General features: G+C 43.7%; 2 protein-coding genes across 3 annotated transcripts; one reads left to right on the top strand and one right to left on the bottom strand.

The window, feature by feature from the left end:
* The first annotated feature begins 1,230 nt into the window (after positions 1 to 1,230).
* b9d1 (B9 protein domain 1) lies at positions 1,231 to 3,501 on the top strand. Its single transcript, XM_068749678.1, has 7 exons — positions 1,231 to 1,293; positions 1,455 to 1,523; positions 1,719 to 1,830; positions 1,993 to 2,089; positions 2,278 to 2,340; positions 2,671 to 2,738; positions 3,111 to 3,501. Exons 1-7 carry the CDS (start codon positions 1,231 to 1,233, stop codon positions 3,251 to 3,253), a joined length of 615 nt encoding a protein of 204 aa, XP_068605779.1. The 3' UTR covers positions 3,254 to 3,501.
* A 110-nt stretch (positions 3,502 to 3,611) lies between these two features.
* On the bottom strand, positions 3,612 to 20,361 carry epn2 (epsin 2). 2 transcript variants are annotated; one of them, XM_068749676.1, is made up of 10 exons: positions 19,795 to 20,361; positions 13,636 to 14,374; positions 12,989 to 13,143; positions 10,336 to 10,448; positions 9,756 to 9,860; positions 9,309 to 9,429; positions 8,754 to 8,906; positions 8,335 to 8,427; positions 6,869 to 7,099; positions 3,612 to 6,675 (listed from the first exon to the last, which is right to left on the bottom strand). In XM_068749676.1, exons 2-10 carry the CDS (start codon positions 14,061 to 14,063, stop codon positions 6,374 to 6,376), a joined length of 1,701 nt encoding a protein of 566 aa, XP_068605777.1. In that variant the 5' UTR covers positions 14,064 to 14,374; positions 19,795 to 20,361; the 3' UTR covers positions 3,612 to 6,373. The 2 variants fall into 2 exon arrangements, with proteins under 2 accessions (XP_068605777.1, XP_068605778.1); XM_068749677.1 differs by lacking the exon at positions 8,335 to 8,427.
* Between the last annotated feature and the right edge of the window lie 3,566 nt (positions 20,362 to 23,927).

Raw genomic sequence — 23,927 nt, 5'->3', positions numbered from 1 at the left:
TCCCTCATTGGTATTTAATTCCCAAAACAGAGCAGAGAAATTACACAGCAACAACACCAACCTTCATCATTTCCTCCACGTAGGTCTAGGAGGTCGTGTTTCTGTCCCTGCTGGTTGTTGGAATGTCTGTCTCTTTGTAGGTTTAAAACTTATGAGTGGATTTTGAGTGCCTTTATACAAGTAGGGTATGAACCATTCTCCTCCTCCTCCTTCCAACTTGATGTATAATGTCCACAAGAGCTGATCCTGAAGGCAAACTTCAGCCCTGTACAGCTCCATATGTAGCCAGCTACATATGGTGCTCAGGATCAGCACCGGACAGCTCCATAGGCTGCATATGGAGCTGTCCACTGCTGATCCTGAAAGTGGCGTCTTTTCCGCGGCATTGACTCGGGGAATGTTCTTTATCTTGCCCACTTTGATTGTTTTTTTTTGGTTTGCGCATGTCCATGACAAGACAAGGTGGTGGCTTTTTGGTTTTGCTTTGATTTTGTATCGATTATCTTTGTTCCTGCGTGATGATTGCATTTGAATGGAACTTTTCCACATTATTAGATGTTTGACACCCCTGGCTCAAAGATTAGTCACACTCAGTGTGCAACATTAACATCCATCAGCATCTCTCATTTTTAGTAAGCCAACTTTGTGTGTGCACCCATTTGAAAATGAGATCAATTATGACTCAATGAATTATGCCTGTGTTGTATAATGTGCTGTAACAATCTGTAAGTGATCTGGATAGTGTGTATGTGATGAGTCTAAAATAAGAGAACCATCTATCTATTTGTCATTCTCTGCTCCTCTGAACTTGTGCACTTCTCTCCCAGAACCCTCAATGAACTCTTTTGATTTTTAAATAAATCCTTTCAGGCTCTCTAACTTACTGTGCCATTAAACCCCATCTGGTATTTCTGAAACATTTAGGGGAGAACAGGTAGAGAAAAATAATGAAAAGCAACAAGACCTTGTGATCGATTCATTAATTGATTGAACCGTGTGGACTTGTGCGCACTGTATTACATTGTCGCCTTCTTGTGGACGTTTCAGTTCGTATAGTGATTTGCTTCGATTAATTTTGACCTAGCCGGTCGCCGTAAGGAAGATCACGCGTCGCCATAGCAACGGACAAGGCGGAAATCAAAGACTAGCAGTGTGATTCGCAAGCTAGATTGACTTATTGCCATTCGAGAAACATGTCTCTTCATTAGTACATTCAGAACCGATTCTGGGATGGCGACGAGCAATCCGTCCGTGTTCCTTCTGACAGTCAACGGGCAAATTGAGGGAGCGTATGTGAGTAGTCCTCTTAGGTTTTAGCCTAGCCTCGAAGCTAAATGCAGCTTGCGTTAGCACCACGGCTAACTATTAGCTAAAGCATGCCATGCACTTGTCTACATTCTGAGTTTGTAGCAATAAATTCCTGGTATAAAGATGGCATTTCTGTTGTATTTCAGTTTCCAGAGTTTGACAACTTGTACTGCAAATATTGTTTCGTCTACGGCCACGACTGGGCTCCTACTTCGGTGAGACGCTGGCTAATACACGCCGAGCCCGGGCTGAAATCATCTATGCTCACATCATGTTTTAAAAATGCATCCACAAAGATTCAACAAGCTACATCTTTATCATTAACCCATTATCCAATATTAAAATATTTATATTGCATAATGTCCTGACAATGCAAAAACGTCTGTGTTTATTCATCTGTTTGTTTGCAGGGGTTGGAGGAAGGCATCACTCAAATCACCTGTAAAGGCAGCCATTCTTCACACACATTGATATGGAATTTTCCACTGGAGACAACATTTAAGAGTACGAACCCCTCTGGGTGTGAGTATTTTGTACACACAAAGATGTTTGGCAGATATTGCTTTTGTTTATACACTGCTAAACACCAATGAAGTTCCAATGAGACCCTTTGAAATTACGTAATTGTTTTTACTAAAAAAAACTACACAGTTGAACCAACAGATATGACTTGCCATTTTCCAGGGCCTCAGCTTGTGGCGAGTGTGTACGGCCCAGATGTGTTTGGCAATGACGTGGTCAGGGGCTACGGAGCGACACACATCCCTTTTACACCGGGACAGTCAGTATTACTTCATCGTTCGGTTTTTCTCAGAAATGATTACCCATAGCATCATTTCTGGTTCCACGTTAGCAGCTACTCACCCGGCCCTGCATGTGGTTATTCGTCCATTGCTCTCCCAAAATAAGCCTGAATGCAATGACTTCTTTTTCCCGGGTTTGACCCGATTTTCCTTGACTTTATTTCAGACACAAACGCACCATTCCCATGTATGTTCCAGAGCCCACATGGAGACTTCAGAAGTTCACGAGGTGAGATGTGGGAGCAGTCATTTTTCTGTGTCTTTAGTTTTACTAAATATTTACTACTTAGTCTTTATTTAAGTCCCACTGTCGTCTCTCTGTTCTTTGCCCCAAGAAAACTTTTCAACTGGTTGTAGGGGGTATTTGGTTTAGTCAGTTTTCCATGCGAGGTCAAAATGTGTCCAATTTTTTAATACAAATGTTTTTTCATTCAAAGTCAGAAACAGAATGAGTGACAGTTCTAACTTTCAGTTTTCTACAAAGTACAAAAGCTCCATTTCACTTGCAAATATCTTGATTGCCTCTCGCGTCCTACCTTTTTACCCCTCTCTTGTTCAGCTGGCTATTGGGACGGCGACCTGAATACACAGACCCTAAAGTCGTGGCCCAGGGTGAAGGTAGAGAAGGTTAGTTCAGTCAACAATATAACATTAGCTGTTATTCCCTTTTAACACAAGCAGATTTTTGTTTACCAAAATATTTGGAAAAAATACAACAAAACAGTTCTTCCAGTCTGACATGTAGGATGAGTCATTTCTAGGTTGGTGGGCTATTCTAAGCAGAATAACAAACCCAATCTGATAGTTTATTGGAAGTAGAGTATGATGTTCTTGTATACAGATGTAGACCTGGGTATTTAACCCGAAATAAAATTAAGATTAAACACATGCACCAATTTAATTCTGATAGTAAAATTGTTGCCCCAATTTCACACGTCAAGTACTTGAATTTTCAGATTGCTCTTGGAAGTGTGACCTGTCCTGTCTTCTACATTGTAGCGACACGTGTTCGCTCCCAAGGTTTTGTCACCGCCTCCTTTCACATCATGACTAAAGACATGAAGAAACTGGGCTACGACACAGGACCGAACACACAGCCTGCCTCAAACTGGTCAACGGGGGAACAGCCGTACGAAATGTAGCAAGAGCAAATGGCTTTTTGCAATTTCATGGACACTGGAAACAGAACAGCGAAAGTCCAACGCGCACCATACAAGTTTGTAATACAGTTTGTAATACTGGTACCAGTATCACTTTAGAAACAGTGACACACACAGTTTAAGTGTGAATACATAACTAAGGTATTGTTAGATTATTTAAACAAACAACTTTGGATGCTTTTGTATATTCTCAGAATTTTGTATTTCTTTTTAATAAATTGATGTGACCATTGAACAGCTCATCTTTGAATGTGTTGTATTTGTTTCATACATTAAAATCAGTTTAATTACATTTCTGGACATTTGGTTAAAAGACAAGACAAGAACACAGTTCCAGAGCTGAAGTGATACACGTTTAATTTTGAACCAACGCAGCTACAGACGACCTCATCCAACGGGTGCGGTGTGTTTGTTTAGATGCTGTTAAAATACCACGGAGACTTTTCCTACAAAAAAAAACTAAATACATAGAATAATAAGGTATACAGAGGAACAGTATGTTACAATAATACAAATGATAAATTATATTATACAGTTATAATGCCAACAGGTCGAGCACATATCCGATAAAAAAGCAGCCTGCTCCCAGTACTCTAGAAAGGGTAAATAAACAGACACGGAAAAGATTAAAGATGACTGTTTATGGCTATAATGACAGACAGTTCATGAAGTCAGTTAGTCCTTGCGATAAAAGTATAGTAAATACGTAGCAACGCGCCGAGGAGCTCTCTACACACAGGCCATATTTTCACTGCATCATAGCCACGACTGTGAAACTGCTGCCAGCAATTAACAGTGTCGTCCAATTGTCGGGGAACGCTGAAGGACGTGAAGACAGTGATGTCTTTCAATGCATCAATAAGAGAACCTTTACCACAATCACTGGAGTGAAGTTTAAGGGCAGGCCGCAGTGAAAGCTAGGCCAGTGAGGAAGTGACAGACACTTATTTACCAGTATTATAATGTAACATTTCAAATAGCAATACTTTATTACAAAATCTAGCTTTGCGAAACACATCAAGCTTTAAGAATCTTTTTTTTTTTAACTCCAATGTTTGCATATATTTAACTGAGATTAAAAATGTCTGCTGGTCTCTGCAAGTTAGTTTCTCATCCATTCCTCAAGGACCTCAAGCATAAAAATCATCTTAACCACCCTCTGCATCAAAAAAAAAAAAAAAAAAATCACACATGGTTAGAGCTGCCCCTCCGTTTGCCTGAGAGAAATGGTCTGATGTCCCGCGGCGTTCCGTTATACCATAGCAGACCATGCGAGGGCAGCCACTCACACCAAACTTAGAAAAACAACCCATCCACAGCAACATTGGCAGTGATAACAGAACGGAAACAAGGGATTACAGTGACCTAAAGAGAGGAAGGGTCTATATGCCGTCTCTTTTCTCAGCGCAATAACTGAGACAGACGCTCGGCTTGCTCTCTGTAAATGTGCCAATATTCAGCCAACACTTTCTGCCACAAAACCTGCACATTTAGCTCCGAAATATAAAAACAAATATATAATGGAGTCGCTCACATCCTGATCATCCATCCAAACAAAAACCATGTCAGTGAAGTGTGACCCTACTGTTCGAAATACTCCAAGTACGATATCTGCAGAAATCACAGTCGCTGTGACTTTGGTAACAGTTGTGCTTCTTAGAGAAGAGAAATCCATCGCATACCGAATAGGGTGAAGAAACTAGGACAGAAAATAGACTAAAGAATGAACGAAGGTGACAAATGCAAGAATGTGGCTCCAAAACGGTGAAAGGTAAATAAGTAAATAAACAGCAAAAGCATGACCAACGAAATCAACAACTGCTGGTTCACACAACGCGTTTCACCGTCTGCTGCGGGATAGGCTGACCCTGGAACCGTCCCATCTGCGCGTGCGTCCACCAGGTAATGTTCTTGCACACAGATTAGCCACAGCAAATCCACTCTGAAGTAAACTCTTTACGGTGATCATTGGCCGACATTCAAACCCAGTAAATGTGGCTGCGCACACAACACCTGCACCTCAGAAACTAGCTTTAGCAATCACTTCCACTGAAAAACGAGAATATTTGCTCATTAAAGTACACTTGTAGGTTTAACACATCCATCATACGCACACCACCCCCCCCCCCCCCCCCATCCCTTTGAACCTAGAAACAAACTCAAAAGGGGAAAAAAAAATGTCCCATGATGCCTCCCTGCGTCCATAATGTTGATAGCAAAATATGTGACATCCCAGTCATTTCTTCTTCTCTGAACACACGCTGGGGGGCGAGATTCAGTGAATAACACATCTGCATGTGACTGTTAGTATCCAAGTACTAAGAGTACACGTGCACGTGAGAGCGCACGGTCAACAAAAATATAATTTGCACATCCTTTCACCCCTTAGGACGAGGGGCTCATAACCTTTCAGGAATGTTCAGCGTTTATCTCCTGACTCCTGGGGGTCATGAGAAGAAAAAAACGGTCCGAGTTGACAGGAAGTGAGTGGAGGAGCGTTGTGATTGGGTGGTACCGAGAGCCTCCCTCCCTTTCGCTAAGGTGTAACGGTGAGACCAACAGTCGCAGAAAGAAAGAGCGAAAGACCCAGTTGTAGAAAATCTCTTGCAACAAACACAAAGTGTGCGTGGAAAGTAAGACCCACTGGAAAATACACAGTGTAAAGTACCGACACACACACACAGACACGGCTTAGAAAAGATTAGCTCTAGTGAGGAGATAAAGATCCTGGTGTTAGTATGCTCAGACACGCCACCCACAGGAGAGAGGAGCAAGGAGAGGAGGCGGTGAATGAAGAGGAGAAGGAGAAGTCCTGCCCTGCCTCAGTGGAACAACAGTAAACACCGCTGGTAATCTAGTCTGTAAAGAAGCAAAGTGTTTGTGGTCACCACGACGATCAGATTGTTATGGAGCACACAGGACAGGGCAGCTGGTAGCGCTGACAGAAACAGAGGAGGAGGGGGTGGGAGAGTCCAACCTGGCTAGGACGAAGGGGTAAATGGGATAGGACATTTCTTTGTTCATTTTGAAGCTTCTTAAGGAGCCAAAGTGGCGAGGAGCAAAAACGAATAGGGGGGGGGGGGGGGGGGGGTGTCGCTCCCCTCACAAAAGGAAGGGGTTGGTGGTTCCAGTGGGTTGTGTCCCAGCTTGGGGTGGCATGCTCATCAGGGGCTGGGGCATGGACGAACTCATCGCCGTGTTTGCGCCCCCGCTCCCGACCCCCATTCCAGGCATCACGTGACCCATCGGAGCCATACCAGCCATGGTGTTGGGCTGAGCAGGCAAGGACTCGGACATGCTGCCGAAGCCAGCGGGCATGGGGCTGATCCGCATCTGGTTGAGGGTAGGGGGCGCTGGCTGGGTCACCTGGAAGGGGTTGATGTGGGCTGCTGCGGTGGGGTCACCTGAGGGACGGGTGGAGGAGTACAAGACAGATTAGAGCAGATCGCAGCTTGACTGGAGCTCCAAAATGAGGGGAATGTCGTTGTAAAACAAATGTTTTTCAGTATATTTTTGAGACCCCACTTATGTTACTGAACTGTTTTACTGGGTTAACTGAACACTTGACCGTCTCTCCCCCCCCTTTCATCTCCTCACCTGTCGAAGCTAAAAACGGGTTAACAGCTGGAGCAGGCTGGGCTGGTTTGGTCACCAGAGAGTCCAGGTTGACCAGGGACGCATTGGGACCCAGGAAGGACTCTGGAGTCTTTCTAGTAGGGTACGTGGAAGATACGGAGCTGGGCAGGGGGTCGAACAGGTCCAGGCTCCCGCTGCCGCTGCTCGCGAGGCTGGCTTGAGAGGGGATAGAGGATGCCACGCCCCCGTCACCTGGGGAACAAAGAGTACTTTTATTTCACCGTTGAAAAGCTTCTGAATGTCACCGAGTAAAACAACAAAAACGGAATAAAACACTGAGATTCTGAACACAGTTACACTGTAGTGCGTTTATATCCATGTTCAGCGCACTCGTGTTTCACGTTACATGAACACATTCTAAACGGTCACTTGCAATGCGAACACCGGGCATTTGCATTTCCAATAAATGAAAATGAGTAGACGCAATGAAACGACCGGAAGAACATTTTAGGTCCAGACAGCAACGAGCATCTTCATCAAATCACAAACAGCATTAAAACTGGCTCATAATTAGTTTGTGGAATCAAATTGTGCCGACGCTTAGGTTTTTTCCTTTTTTCTGATTTATGGTTTTAAATTGAGGAGAATTTGAACTTCAAAGCAGGAATCAAACTCGGCACAAACAGGAATCGAACCTGGTACCTTCTTGCTGTGAGGTGACAACGCTAACCACTACGCCACCGTGCCATCCCTGTTATAATCTAAATGATTAATCTTGAAAATCAATGATACATTCATCAATAACATGATTAATCTATTGTCGCTGCCCTGGAAAATAGGAAGCAGTGTTCCACTTTGTCCTGCAGGGGGCTGCCTCCTTCACGCCACTGAGGTGAGTGGCCTCCACGCACGATGTGGAGATAAGGGCCGCGAACGGGCCTTTCCTTTTCACCTTGCCTTCGACCGTATCAGAAATGTGTTGATCTAAAGTCAACCACCAGCGTCACCTTCCCGCGCTCAGACACCTCCGAAACACACGACCTGTGCCGAACTGAGTGGAGCCGTCAGCGGGCAGAACTGAACCTTTGGGGCCATTTGTAGTTTGTACAGATGCAAAAGATACATTTGTAAATTTAAAAGGTTCCCAATAACAGAATGGCAAAAGGTCTAAAAAATGAATTTGGCGATAAAGACATAAAAGCAGCACCAGATTACACCACACTGACACGAGCCCAGACGAGAGCAAGCAGCTCGTGCGCTACCACCGTTTAATTTGTTTACAGCAACATTTGATTGATTCTCACCAGTTTAAAGAAAGAAAAACATGACATGGTTCGAACGGCAGCTTTGCTCAAGTCGGGAGATATTTAGACAGGACGTGTACGTGTCCGCGGCCTCGTAGGACCATTCCCATCGAGTCAGACACGGAAGGAAAAACCAACACAGACTCCGTGTCAACAGAGAGACAAAGACATGGGTGAGTATACCAGTGGGGACAGAGGAGGAAGAGCGTAGGCTGTCAAACTCTGAGAAGTCCTCTTTGGACGTACCGTTGGATGCATTGAACATGTCAAAGTTACCTGAAAGGGGACAACGCAGACACAGAATGGACACACACATACACACAGACACACGCACGCACACACACACACACACACACACACACACACACACACAGATGGCAGCAGACAAACACAAGTCTGAATGAGTATGGATATTTTGGTAAACTGACAGGCAAATGAACTAAATAAGCAAGTGGAAGCAAGCAGGTGAGCAGAAGCTGATAGCTGTTGCATCCTCGAGGTTTTTAGCCAATCAGAGATCAGATGTTGATCAAAAAAACAAGGGCTTAGTTAACGGTGCATGTGGGACAACTACCCCCCCAATTTTTTTTTCTGGTGTTCACCTGTGTTGGAAGTCTTAGGGCGGGCAGCTGAGGAGCTCCAGGGGTCGGAGGCAGCAGAAGTGTTTGATGCCCAGGGATCACTGCTCTTTATGGGGGGGGCAGAAGGTGGCGCCCCCCACGGGTCCACTGTTGCTGCTGGTTTAGTGGCAGGCCCTGGCAACACGGGGAGTGGTTGAGTATTAAGAAGACAAAAGGGACCGGAGTAAGCTTGCAAAATGGAAAAGAAGAGGAGGAGGGACTGATGAAGAGAGTTGTAGAAATTAACAGGTGGATGGAAATGATCAAACCCATTCTAAAGATCCAGGTCATCTGTTTAAAAGATCATCTAATTGGGGCTCGCCCCATCCATCCGTACGCCGTTCCTCCTCCCCTCCCCTGCTCTGTAATGCTGCCGGGCCAGTGGAGCAGCATTCCACCTTAACGAGTCTCAGTCCAACGGCGTGCAGGTGGAGAGCAGGGACGGAATCATGTCCTCTGCTCACAAACACTTTCTCAACAACAGTTAATGTGTAGCTGGCATCTAATGTCACCGCTTCCTGTGAAGAGGATGTATACCATAAGAGTGCCAGGGGTCTTCTGGTGCCGCGCCTGCCCTGGCCCCAGCTCCCGCGCCCCAGGGGTCACTAGTGGCGCCAGGTTCCGGCACATCCATCAGATCCATCAAAGTTGACTGCGGCTGGTGGACAGACAGACAAAGCGGAATGAGACAATCCAAGTGAAAGGAAAAGCGAGGGACAAAGACGCAGACAAAAGAGGAAAAGAACAAATGGGATGAGTGAAGACGAGGAAAAGCATCAGGAAGAGCCCATCTGTCGCTCAACCATTGTCCTCTAAACACGGAATTCAAACATCCTGAAATTACTGAGACAAAATATGAGCCACAATGTTGCTACTGCAGCAGCAGCAGGCAGAATAAAGCAGAAAAACGGGACCGGCTTTCGGAACCAGGTCATATTGGAAGAAACTGAACCGCTCTGATCTCCATATTTGTCTGGATATTACCTCTCTCTTTTTCTTGGGCAGTTTTGCTGAGTCCGGACCTCCTTTCTTGCTCTCCTCCAACGCCATCTGTAGTCTTAGGTCATCCCCTCGGCGGATGCGATCTTCCTAAACACGCACAGAGAGCTCAGATAGCATAAGCTACCTCATGCGCAGCATCAAAGAGTGGATTGTTCTGCTACTGCGCATTACATGGTCATGAATTATAGTTTCTACGAGTCATCCTAATCAATTCTGATTATTGGCGGCGTTCACTTCATGGATCAGGCACTGGGGTAGGTCGTAAACCAGGAAGCATTGGTTCTGTGTATCTATCTTGGGTTTATTTTTCAATATTTTGTTTTTGGCATTTGCGGATCATGTTATTTTTTTTAAGCTTCTGATCTTATTCATGAAAACCAAACCAACCATCAGAGCAGAAGTAACCGGCTAACAGACGCACAACATTTGAATTGTTCGAGAGTTCATAATTGTTCACGCAATGACAAAACGCAATCTACTTTCCAAAGGTCAAGGAAATTTCAAAAAGTCAAATTCGGCAAGTAGGAATTCATTGTGGTATTTCCAGCACATGTTTGTGTACCTGCTCGGCAGCCTCTCTGCTCATGGCCAAAGCGAGTTGCAGCTGTAGTTCCTCCTCTCCGCTGGTCTGAGGTCTGGCCTGCTCCAGTTCTGAACCCGCATTGGGGGACGTGGCTACAGAACACATTCGGAACATATGTTAAAATGCACAGAGCACTGGACTCCTTTACATCCTGCATGTGATGCACTGTGACTGCACTAGACACAGAGTCATTGGCCCAGGAATGTACCAGTATCAAGCCTATAAAAGCAATTACCCTGACTTATGATCATACGAGTATACTTATCGCTCGCACTGTAAAGCAAATAAACGTTTGAATGACTTCTGCCCTGCTGAAAAAAAGAAATCATGTGTGCAATTACAGGTTTCATCATCGGGTCTTTAAGGGCCAACAGGCCAATCACCCTATTGGATTAGAACACGGAAAACACTCACTGACAAACACACACACACACACACACACGATTATATATACACGTCTGACCAGAACAAAGAAGCCTATACACCAAATCCAAGAGATGAGCTTAGCCTACACAGTTTGATTCACAGCGTCACACACAGGAAACACGGTGTGGGAGCTAACCGGCAGAGTGAGCCGCGTTCAGAGAGGCACTCTGAGGTCGTTTACATCAACACACATAACAGCAGGGTCTTCAATGAATGCAAAAGCACAAATGTGGTTTGGGATTCAAACCAGCATCTTAAACAGCTCACAGCTCTTTCCATCTCCATCTCTTAAACGGCAGTAATTATTGTTTGCCACCATGGCTGCCGTCTAATCTCTGAAACTCTCCTTCCACAAAGCTCCGTAGAGCAAACCTTGAAATCGCCCCCCCACTGTGTGGTGTGAGCTACGCTTCTCTGACCTGTTAGCATCACAACTGTGCATGCTAACCCTGACTTGCTAATGAACTAAAGAAAGACTGCCATTATCATTAGCCTTTATTAAAACGAGTTATTCCACGACAGGCAAGTTTAACGTTACGGAACGCACGCTGGATGTCCATGTAATGCATGTTTAAAACAAGATCACTCTGACATGCCGATCTGCAGCTAGTTTGAGTGATGTCTGACTGTAAACGTTTAGTGGGAGCAAACACGTCGCGATGATGTGGAAATCAACTAACCAAGTAGACTGTTCACGCTGTATGTAGACACCTTGGCAGAGATAAAACTACAAACAAGACTTGGTGAAATGCCAACAGTCTGTTTCACAATTATATTTCAAACATCCTACTTTGGAAAGAGAACTCCTCCTTCCCCGTAAAGACGTTTATAAGGAGGAGGAGGAGGCATCACATCAGCAGGTTTCCGACGAACAAATGACAGGAAATTTGCCACGTCAATGTTTTCACAATGAGTTAATGTTGCAATGCTTCCGTTGAAAGGAAATCGAACATTTCACAAGAGTTAAAACACTCACGCGCCCTTTGATGAAGAAACTTAATGTCAACTTCATACATAATAATTTGGCGATAAGAGCTGAGTAATAAGTAAATTATGTGCTGATGAAATCGCAGGATTACAGTCAGGACTGCAAGCAATCGCTTCATAAACATGGGCTGCGTGTCTGATCCACAAGGACGTGGCTATTTGCCACGACCTTCAAGTACTTGCACCATTTCAAGAGGCGTGGGTTTATTTAAGCACAAGCTCTCATGCTAAAGGGTTAGCAGTGTGAGAATGCAAAAGTCAGTCTCTCTCCTCTTTGCTCATTATCTGTCCTGCTCCTTGTCAAAACGATGCTCAAACTCAACTCGCACGAAGGAATGCAGGCCGCTAAGATGCACAGCGCCGTGCACCCACATACATGCCGTCAGAGCACGCACACACACACACACACCTGGTGTGTCCACCGAAGTGTGTGTGTGTGTGTCGGGGATGAAAGAAAAAGAGGCCAAAGTTCATTCTTTCATTTCTCCTTCCCCATTCTTTCCCCTGAACCTCACTTCCTGACTGAGCTATCTGGCTATCTCCCTTCCTTTGTGCCATCTTTCTTTCAAACCAGACATATTTACTTCACGTCTCCGATAGCTCGATCCGTTACCACGACTGAAGAAAAGAAGTGCTGAGATTCAACTTCAGAAAAACATGATGGGAAGATGACAACATTTGTATGAAGAACCGTTACATTGCTCCCCAATCAGGAATACATTGGTGTTAGTCCTATCTTGGTGTGACTTCCTTCTGAAAATATCAGACTAGCTAGTAGCGTTAGTACCGTAGTGTGTATTTGAAGGCAATTCAAGCTTTTTCTCCTATCGTACATCTTCGTATATTCATCTACACAAGACTGTTTTTGCCGCTGTGTTTCTCTAGCTCTCCTTCACTGTCTCTGGAGGAGTGAGAGTATCACTGAAAGGAAGAGCAGATTCCTCTGTCATGTGGATGATAGAGGCGGGGGGGGGGGGGGTGAACTCTGCTTCCTTGTCTGACTGCGTATGAGTGTGCGCTGAGGAATGCGGTCCTACTCTGGGACTGCAAGCAAGAAACAGAACAGGGGGAGGGGCATGTAGGCCAAAGTTACACTAACTGGGACACAATACGATACGATGCAATATTCTGTGTTGTGTTGCCTCAACAAGTTTAGTGAGTCCTGTAAGTGCGTGTGTGTTTATCGATACAACTTGCGTGGTCCTGTATTAATACTCACAGCCATGGTAGGAGGCAGGTGAGCCCTCTGACCTCCCGTACTCCTCACTGTAAGAAGTGGAGAGATTGGGCTGAGATGAGCCTCGGCCAAACCCCATCTGACTGCTCCCTGTGGACACCTGGGCCATACGCTCTTTGGTCTTCAAGGCTTGAGACCTTACATGGACAAATAAAAATCCATAGTATTACATTCAAAAGAGCAAAATTACCATGAGAGACAAGAAGATGTTTGTTCGGAGCCCTGAGGATCACCGTTTAAATGTTATCAGCTTTGAAATGTGACTGATAAAACAGTAGGAGACACCATATTTCACAAGGATTTAAATTTAATATACGAACCCAAAGGTACTCCGTTTTAAACGTACAGGTGTGAAAACAAAAAGCAGATCCAACAGGACTGAACCCCCCCCCCAGTGGGATAATCTGAGGCTCTGGGGAAGGAGCCGATTACACCCAGCACAGTCGGGCGTCTGAGACGTGTGTGTCCCTCACAAAGTATTGGAACGGTCTGTCTGCAACAAGTCAATGCCAAATGCACTCCACATGCAGATAACATAAGTCAACTCCAAAGCGCTTCTCTGCAAAGACATCACACAAGCTCTATGCTTCGTATTAAATGGGAAGGCTTAAATGGTTAAAACGCCTTACCGCTCTCCTTTGAGGCGATCCTCATCCTTGAGGAGGACCACCAGCTGCTTGCTCTTCTCCCGAACGTTGATTCCCTGGTCTTTGCCGTCTCTGTCAATGTATTGGAAGTCCTTCAAAGTCTGGATAGCGAAGATGTTCTCTTTGCATTGCAGCGCCACTCGCTCTGAGCCCGTCTTGATCAGGTAGTCGAGCAGGGTGAGCGCCTTGTAGACATGGCGCCAATTCTTGCCGTGGTCATTGAGCCGTTTCCATATCATGCTCATTATCTCGCTGAAGGCAACCACATTATAAGTAAGGTCGGCTATCTCAGACATGAGGGAAGATGACGGGCCCCACGGGTCGTTGGAAGTGGCCTCTCTGACTTTCTTCTCTGCATCAGAATAGTTGTTCACCATGTTCTTCATCTGCCGACGCACGGTGCTCGGCATGGTCGCGGTGAGACGGGGCAGAAACGCACAGGGAAGAAAACGATGTCCACCCTCACACAGGAGACTTGCTTCAATATGAGGGCTAACGAACAAATAAATGTGTGTGCTTCAGTTGGAGCTGGTTGTGTGTCCCGTGCACTCGTATCCTTTCTCAAGGCACGACAGAAAGGTGTGTGTGTGTGTGTGTGTGTGAGTAGTTATTTATGAGGCTTCTCCAGGCCAATGCAGTGTTCCTGAGTCCTCCAGAACAGTGTGTGTTAAAACCATCTTCATACATGCAGTGCTGGCTGCAAACATGTCGACGCCATCACCTGGGACAGACAGACAGAGCAAGTTAGTGGGAGGAAGAGAATAAGGAGACATTTAGGAATTAGTAACAAAATAAGACGCTCACAATTAGTTTAAACAATGCAACACGTTTGTTTTTATCCGTTTCTGTGGAACTGCCACGTCTGACTGTACCAACAGTTTCGTTTGAGCGTGATAAACTCGTCCCTGCAATGAATCGACTCTCCTTTCTTCAGTGAAACAAACAGAAAAGATGAAGACGTAAAAATAAAAAACTGCAAAAATCATGGCTCCAAGTGGAGCAATTTTATTTTCCATTACAAAACATACATTTTAGATTTCAAAAATAGTATTAAGATTTTCAGGGGAACTGTCTTAGTGCTCATTGTCCACTAACATCTCAGGATATCCATGATGACTTATCCCATTCAGTAATGCAATCCCTGCACCCTGCTTGCTTTGACATGTCCAGCAAGTGAACAAAAGCAGAACATAAAAGACACCATTAGCTGCCACAGACTGTTGCATTCAACATTTCATGTCTGAAGTACGAAGTGGCTGCGTACAGATTTACACATGCGAGTTTGTTTCAGGGACCTTCCCGTCTAGCAATGCCATGGAAAGACAGCTGGGGGAGAGGAGTGTGAGGAAATGAAGGGGAGTGAGAGTGTGCGTGCTTAAAAGGGAGGGGGGGGGGGGGTGGGGGGGTAAGAAAACAACTTGGCACATCCCGTAAATTCACTTAACACCAATGAAATGTGATTCCTGTGGGGCATGCCCCCCACCCCGCTCTTGCATACGCATGAATAAAGCTCAGACCTAATGACACATCTGCTGCTATAATCACCGATTCACCCGTAGCAGACAGGAGGAAGAGAGGAGAGTCTGTCTCATCCATCCCACTCCCCACACTCCGGAACAACAACCCCCACCACAAAAGACCGCCGGACCGCCTTCCTTCGGACCTTCCGCGGTCACATCGCTTGAGCTCCAAGCCTCACAAGAGATGGCTCACAGAATTTGTGTATGTGTGTGTAGTTGAGGGAATTCTAAGGAGTAAATAATAATCTTCTCAGCTCCGTCACGTTTATAATAATGCTGCAAACTGCTAATCAAGCAACGGATTTATTTAAACCTTAAGGCTGTGGTGATATTATACAAGAGATTCCACTATTTGCACAAACCTTAGGGCAATATTGAACTTACGTTCGATTAGATTTAACAAGTTCATCATACCATACTTACACATATTTGTCTAAATATTAGTGTTGTCTCATCTGGCTGTCTTCACAGAATTTCCCCTGGGATTAATAAAATATGTATATCGATCTATATCTTCTTTGCCGTAAAGCTGTCAAATGCATTTCTGAATATAAATGCACAGAGATGGACACAACTGTAGCATCAGCAGAAAAGGGACAAGGCCTTGCAACTCCCCAATAGGCCACAGGCGTATCGATTGTCACCAGAGATTGGATTAAATCCAGAGTCAGCCAGAGAGTATTTGAAGGATCCCGTAAATCTGTCCCAGCCACAATATTTACTTCATTCCTTGTGCAGCGGGCTAGCACGACAATGTGTGCGTCACACAAAAGACAAGTATTCCAAGTTATAATCAAATAAAATTCTGTGGCTTAATTACAGATGCATGTTTCCTCTGATGTTTGGCCATGGCAGGCCACGCGACAGAAGGTGGTGCGATGTGGCATCTGGATACTAGCAAGAGAGGTGACCTGTGATGAAATGATCATGATTGAGAAAAATCCAATATGATGAAGCCCTTTAATAATCTTTTCTTTTTTTAGTGCAGACCAACCAAGGGGTACTCCACCTGCACTGGAACCATTCATATAAATTAACCCTAGTCATCACTCAATTTGACCGTCTCAGTGAACACACACTGTGTAACATATACTACAGAATTTAGTATAATCTCTAGCAATGTGAAACTAAAGCATACTATATATGGTTTCATTCTAAGGCTGGATCTTCAAGCATTGATTATTTTACAGTGTAAAATAATCCCATCAACCTTTATGAACCACTCTGTCTGTTGGCAATTTTCAATTAAAATTTGTTTGAACGCTCTTCCAGAGCAGGCAGAAGGTTGTTTACCAAAGAAATAGATACATGTTGACTAGCTGAGGGCCCAACATGCACACAAGGCAAGAACCATGTCCCTATGTGCTGAAACATCCTTGAAAATATATTTATTTAAAAAAAGCAAAATAGACAGTATGGCCGGTTCATGATCAATGATCAATATCAGCATCTAAGTAAAAACATGTTGTTTATTTAGAACTGAAGCATTCATGTAAACACATTTCTTTTGCAAGGGAATTGGGGACAAACAGCATTTGTTATGCCCACCATCTGTTGCTTTTCTTGTCATGAGGGACTTTGTTGGAGAATGATTCCGCCAAAGTTTCCCCGAGTGCATTTTTGGGCTAATTTCGTTGCGGATTTAAAGCCGTCATGGACAGCTGACTCCCAAAGTTTTTCGTGGTCATAGTTTTTAACAACAACGGATCTTGAAGCAATGTTTGCCTTTCTTAATCCAAATGACCTTAAAATGAGCGAGGATGACCCTCGTCATGGTGTCTCCATTTCATTTCCTAGCACTGTTTATTCATTAGTCTACTCAATCTTTACCTTTGTCTCGTACACATCGCAAACACTCAATAAATGCACTGCCAACGAGTAAAATAACAATTGGGGACAAGCTAGCTAATTAATAACTAGCAGATACATCTTAAAACATTTATGTTGTACCATCGCCCTTTTCAGATTCTGTGTTTGCAACCTTGAGCAGTAAAGTTAAAAATTATTTTGTACTGAATAATGCCAAGCCAGCAAAGCGTAACAGCTATGCTAAACGCGGAAGGAAACACACCTAATATGACTACTGAACACATTGTCCAAACTGGTGAGTGATGCAATCCTACATCCTGCACCAGTCAACGCAGCGACCTATCAGCAGCACCTCATCACAAACGGTTCAGTGAATATCAAACAACCTTTGTTTCATCCTCAAGCCACAATCTAATACGTTTTCACTGATGTAGTGGCAGTGATCTTATTACATGATTCAAATATATGAACAAATCAATGCATCTTCACAGCAACTCAGACACCTGTCAGCACAAATTGGGCGTTTAATGCTTGAATGGGCACATCTGTATGAATCCACACCTCAGTACAACCATGAGAAATATTTTTGTGGATGCACTAAGTGCATTAAAATCAATATCGTCGATATAAACTGCACAATGTGCAAACCTGAAACAAAAGCAATCATACAGGCTACAATTACCTCATGGTCTGCGTGATATGAAAAGAGACTGATCTTTGAAAGTCCTTATTTCAGCTTCAGCGACAATAAGTTGAATATTTAACAGCAGAGCGTTATGAGAGACGTCCTTTCATCTAGCATTAGGTTCAAGGTCACCCCTTTCTTCTTCCTTTACTAAGGAAATGTTACTTAGACCATTATAGAAATACAATATTAAATATTTTTAATAAAAAAGGTACTTCTGTGCACTAAACGCTCCGGTTGCAGATTTAGTTGAGAATCTGCTCAACGGGGGTCGTCATAATTCATGCAACCCCGAAATGGTCGACAACCATTAGGGTTGGCGAAAGTAAACACTCTACAGAAGTAAATTGACTGATATAAAAACAAAACGCCTGAAACGATGTTTGTTAACAAAAGCAGCGTCTGGGTGTGGCTTGTTAAACTCCAGGTAAACTGATTAGCTTTCAGGGCTGAGAAGCTCAAGCAGGTCTACCTTGCCAGGCCCAGACAGAGTAAAGCTGATCTGGAGATAACAGGCTTGCACAACCGGGCGCCTATACATGTGCACGGGCGTGTGACCGTTCCCCTGCGTGTGCAGAGAGAAAAGGGGAACTTAAGAGTTGTTTCTTTCACTATCCATTAACTTAATTGCAGTTCACACAAAATTAGACACAAGTAAATAATCCCCAACCACAGATTGTCAGCAATTAAAGACAACAAGGCAAGCGTGTTTAAAAATCCATGAAGTGACAGTGAATATTTGAGATGTATAATGGGGGGGACGACGACGACGACGACGACACAGAACGATGGTCCATTTTCTGATCAGCATGTCATACCATCTGTGTCCTCCCTGGCTGGTTGAGAAACAAAGCCAAGCCAGGGAAGGGAGGAGGACAGTGCCGACGCATGTCACCCCCCCCCCCCCCCCCCCCCCCCCCGTGACCAACCGATCACACAGACAATAGACGGAGCGTCGCCTCTTTCGGGGTACATTAATGTGGGCTTAATGCGCCTCTGACTAAAAATCTCAAATCGGAAACACCAGCACCCACGACCCCCCCCCCCACGCACACAAAAAACAAATCAGGCATGGTATAGAATTTCAAAAAAAAAAAAAGGATATGACATGCCAACCCAGCAAGTAGCAACAGGGTTAGCCGATTGCAAACCGGGAGAGGACAGCGCCCATATCCGAACGAATTGTGTTACCCGAAAATCTCATCAAGTAACGTCAACTATCACATTGTATATTCACTACGATCTTAGTGAGCGGTCATTCATTTAATAGTGTACATGCCAACGATGGACATTAAAACAATTGACCCGGTCGCTCTTACAAAACAATCGCAACTAAAACAAATCACTGCGTTGTGCTGAGCTGATGTGATTGATAGCTCCCCGGCTAAAGTAGCTTTAGCGCTACGTGAACTGACTGAACGATATTTCCAAATGCTCAGCAGAAATCATGCGGTTCGTTTCGGATTGCAGCGTTCGGTGTGACGAACATCTGCTTGATTTGTGAAACTAACCTTTTTCTGGTCGGGAACAACTCATCGATTTGCTAATTATTATTGAATGTTACAGCTAACGTTAGCGAGCTCAGTACAAATTAGCATCAAGTACTTAGCTAGCAAGATAAGCTAGGGAACGACGTTAGCGGTAACTTGTTCATGCATTTAGTTATAGTAGTAAAATAAAAAGTTAAATTAAGGTGTAGTCTACTGCCTCGATTCTAAGAGGACTTATTTTTGGGGCTATGTGATGCAACCCCTGGTTTTAAATTTTTAGGAAGCGATCAAAACTTGACTCGGAAAAAAACAAAAAGTTGGCTCAAGCTATCAAGTGTTACGTTGGGTTAGCTAGCCATACGACTTCCGTGTCGTGTGTAGTTAAAGATCACATAGCTGCCCACCCAACACCTAAAAATACTGGACCAGATATTGGATTGATTTGTCATGCTTACACCTAATCGTTTGAATACACACGCCATTCCTCGCAGCTCCCCCCGACCTCATCTAGCATGCTAATCTCGTTAGCAATCATCCGAGCTAGCAGCCAAGACGGGCGCTCCGGTGGAGACATCGCCAGAGGGAACTGGATTACGGAATACCCTATAAAAACAAAACAACTCGACCGTCTACTCACGATATGTTTTGAGCCACGTCAGGCTCCACTGGCGCTGCTGTGGTGTAAACCCATAAAGAAGTTAGAAACACTCCGACGGAGGAAAACAAAAAAAAATAGGATATCGTACTTATTTCAGCGTTCGGGGCGCTTGTTGCGCCTCCGCTAAGCTATATGTTGCTAATGCTAAACCAGCTAGAGGCAGGCTACACGTATCTCCTCCTCCTCCTCCTCCTCCTCCTCCTCCGGAGCATGGCGGTGCAGAGTGGGAGCCGGGAGGAGGTGGCGGGAAGGAGGCTTCGCTTGTTCGGGGCACAAGAAGCCCCCACTCCAGCCCCCTTGTCAAAATGTAGCTGTCATTCGCCAGAAAATCATAAATGCATGCCATATTGTAACCATCGTCACGATTTATGAATCCAATAGTATTTTTTTTGTTTTTAGTTTTTAGTTCTTTTTTTTTTTTGTTTCATTTCTTTTAGGTGACAGACGGGTCAATCTGGTTCTTCTCGTCATGGAACTGCTTCCTCCTTATTAAATACTGTTCCGTGAGCCGCGTGAAATAAAATACGCCGTTTATTGCGCAAGTCTCTTGACGTTCTTTATCAGTGACGAGGAGGAGAGGTTGTTTGTGCGTGCGTGTAGACGTGCGTTACAGGTGTGGCAGTAAGCGAGCCGCGCACAGACAATGCAGGGGCACGTCCCGAACGCGTCACACACGCACAACATATTTGTCTTTATTATAATAGATACGAGAGGTGAGAAGAGTAGAGCGACCTAAGAATAGATAGCTTCACCTGTAGATGCATGGTGTGTTGTATAAAGCAGTTCTGTCTCATACTGATATTACATTTTCTTTTTTGCTTAAAATTGCTTTATGCCTTTCTTTTCTTCTCTTCTCTCAACACAATGTCTCACCAAACCTTTGCTCCCTATGCAATGTTTAAAGCAAATAATAAGAAAGAAAATAAACGTGCATTCCATGGTGTTCATCAGTTTCTGTGTGGAGCCTTTGAGATCCAGGTGGGTCCAGACTTTCAGATCACAATTGCAAATTAGGGTGAAAGAATGTACGGTACTATAGGCTATGCCATACAAGAACACGAGTTCACGTAAAAGAGTAATATAAATGTATTTCAACTTGTGTGTCTGCATAAGGAAGACACTTGTTCACTTGTTTTCCAGGAAAGAGATGTCCAAATTTTTGTAGCAGATTACATCAAAAACATGTTTATCCGTATTTTAAAATAGAGTGATGACAGTAGGAATGGTATGTCTATTACAAATATACATTTCCTCTAAAACACAACAGTCAAATACAGAAGGAAAACATCCAGAATTGCTCAAACAAGTGTCAAATATTTTCCTCTTTCGCCAGCATGTGATCAAAGGTAACTCCTATCGTGCAGATCAAGGCAGGGAAGGGGGGCGCGGGGGGGCAGATTTCTGGCTGAAAACTATTTTGACAAACACTAAAAACAAAAGCAACGTTCCAAAATGTCACCTTGACGTATATGACCCTTCACTAGTGCCTGCTATCGCCTTGTTTTCGCTTGTCGTATCTGCCTGAGTGCTATCGTGTTTGTCGGTGCATTGTGGTGCCAAGAAAAAGAAAAAAAGATTGCAGCCCAGGCTCTGCGCCTCCACTGAGGCGAGAAGAAGAAAGAAATCAATCGGGTGTGCACTGAAGGTGAAACACAGTGTTCCTAAAATAAGTTCGTCATTCCCCCCCCCCTGCAGGCCCAATTCCAGCCAGTAGAGGTCAGCAGTGCTCTACGTTTTGTTATACGAGCAGAAGGTTCTTCAAATTATACCCTTCTAGCTTGTGTCCTTTAATGCCGATGACCTTTGATTTTGCTTAAGCCATTAAAAATAATTAATAATAAATGACACAGCCTGTTTGTGGTCAAATAATTATCCTCAATCACGAGACCCATTCCCGAATGATTGGCTCTTTGAGCGGTAATGTGTCTTTCTGCTGTGGTGCACAGACCAAGGTTATTTCTGGTCAGACTGAAGACACTGAATTGAGGACCTTTCTTTAAAACCAGTAGCGTAAAATCAATTTGAGATATTTAGGCATTTGTCTATCTGTTTGTTAGCTGGATTAAGAAAAGATTTGCTGGATTGATCTTGTTGAAAAAATATCTGAAGATGGGTTTTGGTCTAACTTAAATCCCATTAAATTTTGAGAGCGAGTCCGTCTGGATACAAATAAATCCGGATTTTACCATTTACTTCATAACGGAGGCTTTAAAAAAAAATCCTATGGATCTGATCCAGAATGAGGTCAGGAAAAAAAATATAACATTTTAACATTGAATATAAATTATATCACATCCAGATTATATAATTGAGCATTGCTTGTCATACATCACCCCCTGCAGTACTTCACAGTTTCAAAGGCACAAAGGCAGTGACACATATGAGTCATCAATCAATTAGAAATTATTTCTGTGTGCATGAATCTTATAAATCTACAAAGAGAAGAACCGTGACATAAGTTTCAAAGCCTGCAGAGTTGCTTAACATGAAGAGTGGCAGGATGAGTCTATGGTCTGCAGAGGAAAATGTATTTCCAAGCAGGATGAAAATCAACGGAAAAGCATGAGACAGGATAATGTGTAATACCTGCAAACCCCTGCCAGAATACTGGCTAAATCTTTTCACACATGCAAATGGTAACTAGGACTGGTGTAAACTTAAACATGGAGAAGGTAAGAAAAAGCAAAAAATACTTAGCAAATGTGGTTAATGTTTTAAAATCAATAAAAAAACAAAATATCACAGACAAAATCAAGAGTTGAATGTGCAAGGTAAACGTGATGATGAGTGAGTGATACAATTCTGATTATGACTCACCTTTGAGAACATATTCATTCATTTACTAAACCGCTGTATCCGTAACAAATCCCAGGCGTCTACAGATGAGCGGCAAGGTACACCCTGGATAAGTCGCCAGTTCATCACAGGGCCACATACTCATTCACACCCACACACACACACATCTACAGACAATTTAGAGTAACCCATTTACTTAAATTGCATGTTTTTGGTGGTGGGAGCTGGAGAACTTGGAGAGAACCCATGCATGCAGACAAGTGGAGGACACGCAAACTCCTCACAGAAAGGGCGCAAGTGGGATTTGAACATGCAACCTGCTTCCTGTGCCATCGTGCTGCCCTTGAAAACATATATTTCAACAATTTAGACACTCTCAGCTACCCCCAATGCTTTTGCTTTCATGGCTTCGGAGGCATTGATGCACGGCACAGTTGCACGGCACAGTTGCATTGACATCTTGTGTCCCATTTCATTTATGCACGCAGTGCTTTGTTCAGCTTTATCTTCAAGGTGATCAGGGACTGTTTTACAGTTATTTCTTGGGCATGGTGCTTTCTCCCTTTTTTTTCAGTCACTCAGACTGCCTGAGTTTACCTCTGTTACTCTATTTATAAAAGTGGGGAGGAGGTCAAGATGTGGATGTTCTGGATTAAAATGTCTTGTTGTGACAGAAGGAGAGGAGTACAATGTCAGGAAGAAATTTCACGTAATACCCAATTTTAAAGTTGATATAATAAAAAAAAAAATGATAAGAGAGCCATTTCATGAGTGTGTGAATATCTGCCATTCAGAAATTTCAGTGCTGTCGTAGCTGGAAATCAGCACAGAAAGTGATGTAATTACACCAACTGAGAGAAGCGAACGCTAGAAGAAAAGGGTACGAACAATAAAGACCCGCATGGCAGAACAGAGAACAGAGCCGCCCACAGAAAAGCCATCCTGACAAAGTTACATGCTGAAATTAAACAAATTATTCATAGCAGATGCTCATCTTGAGTTTGAATTGAATTTTTCATTCCCAGAGAATGTGGATATGGAAGCAGTTGTATTTGCAGGTTTTTTTCTTTTGATCTCAGTGTACAAGTTAATTATTTCATCATCTGAATGAAGATAACAATGTTCATATTCTTGTGATAAGAGGGTAATTTGGGACTGCTTGTACGCATAAATGATCTCATCCAGTCACACGAGGCCTGACTCGACCAGAATGTTTCAAAGTCATCTAATTTCCCGCAAAACAAATATGATTTTCCTATTTTTTTTTGAAAATTGTATATTAAAATGTATTAATATCGTCTACTGCACAATGTAAA

This window comes from Brachionichthys hirsutus, chromosome 16, assembly GCF_040956055.1.
Source record: "Brachionichthys hirsutus isolate HB-005 chromosome 16, CSIRO-AGI_Bhir_v1, whole genome shotgun sequence".
Lineage (NCBI taxonomy): Eukaryota > Metazoa > Chordata > Actinopteri > Lophiiformes > Brachionichthyidae > Brachionichthys > Brachionichthys hirsutus.
Note: the sequence above shows the minus strand (reverse complement) of the source record. Positions and strands in the feature narration are given on the sequence as shown.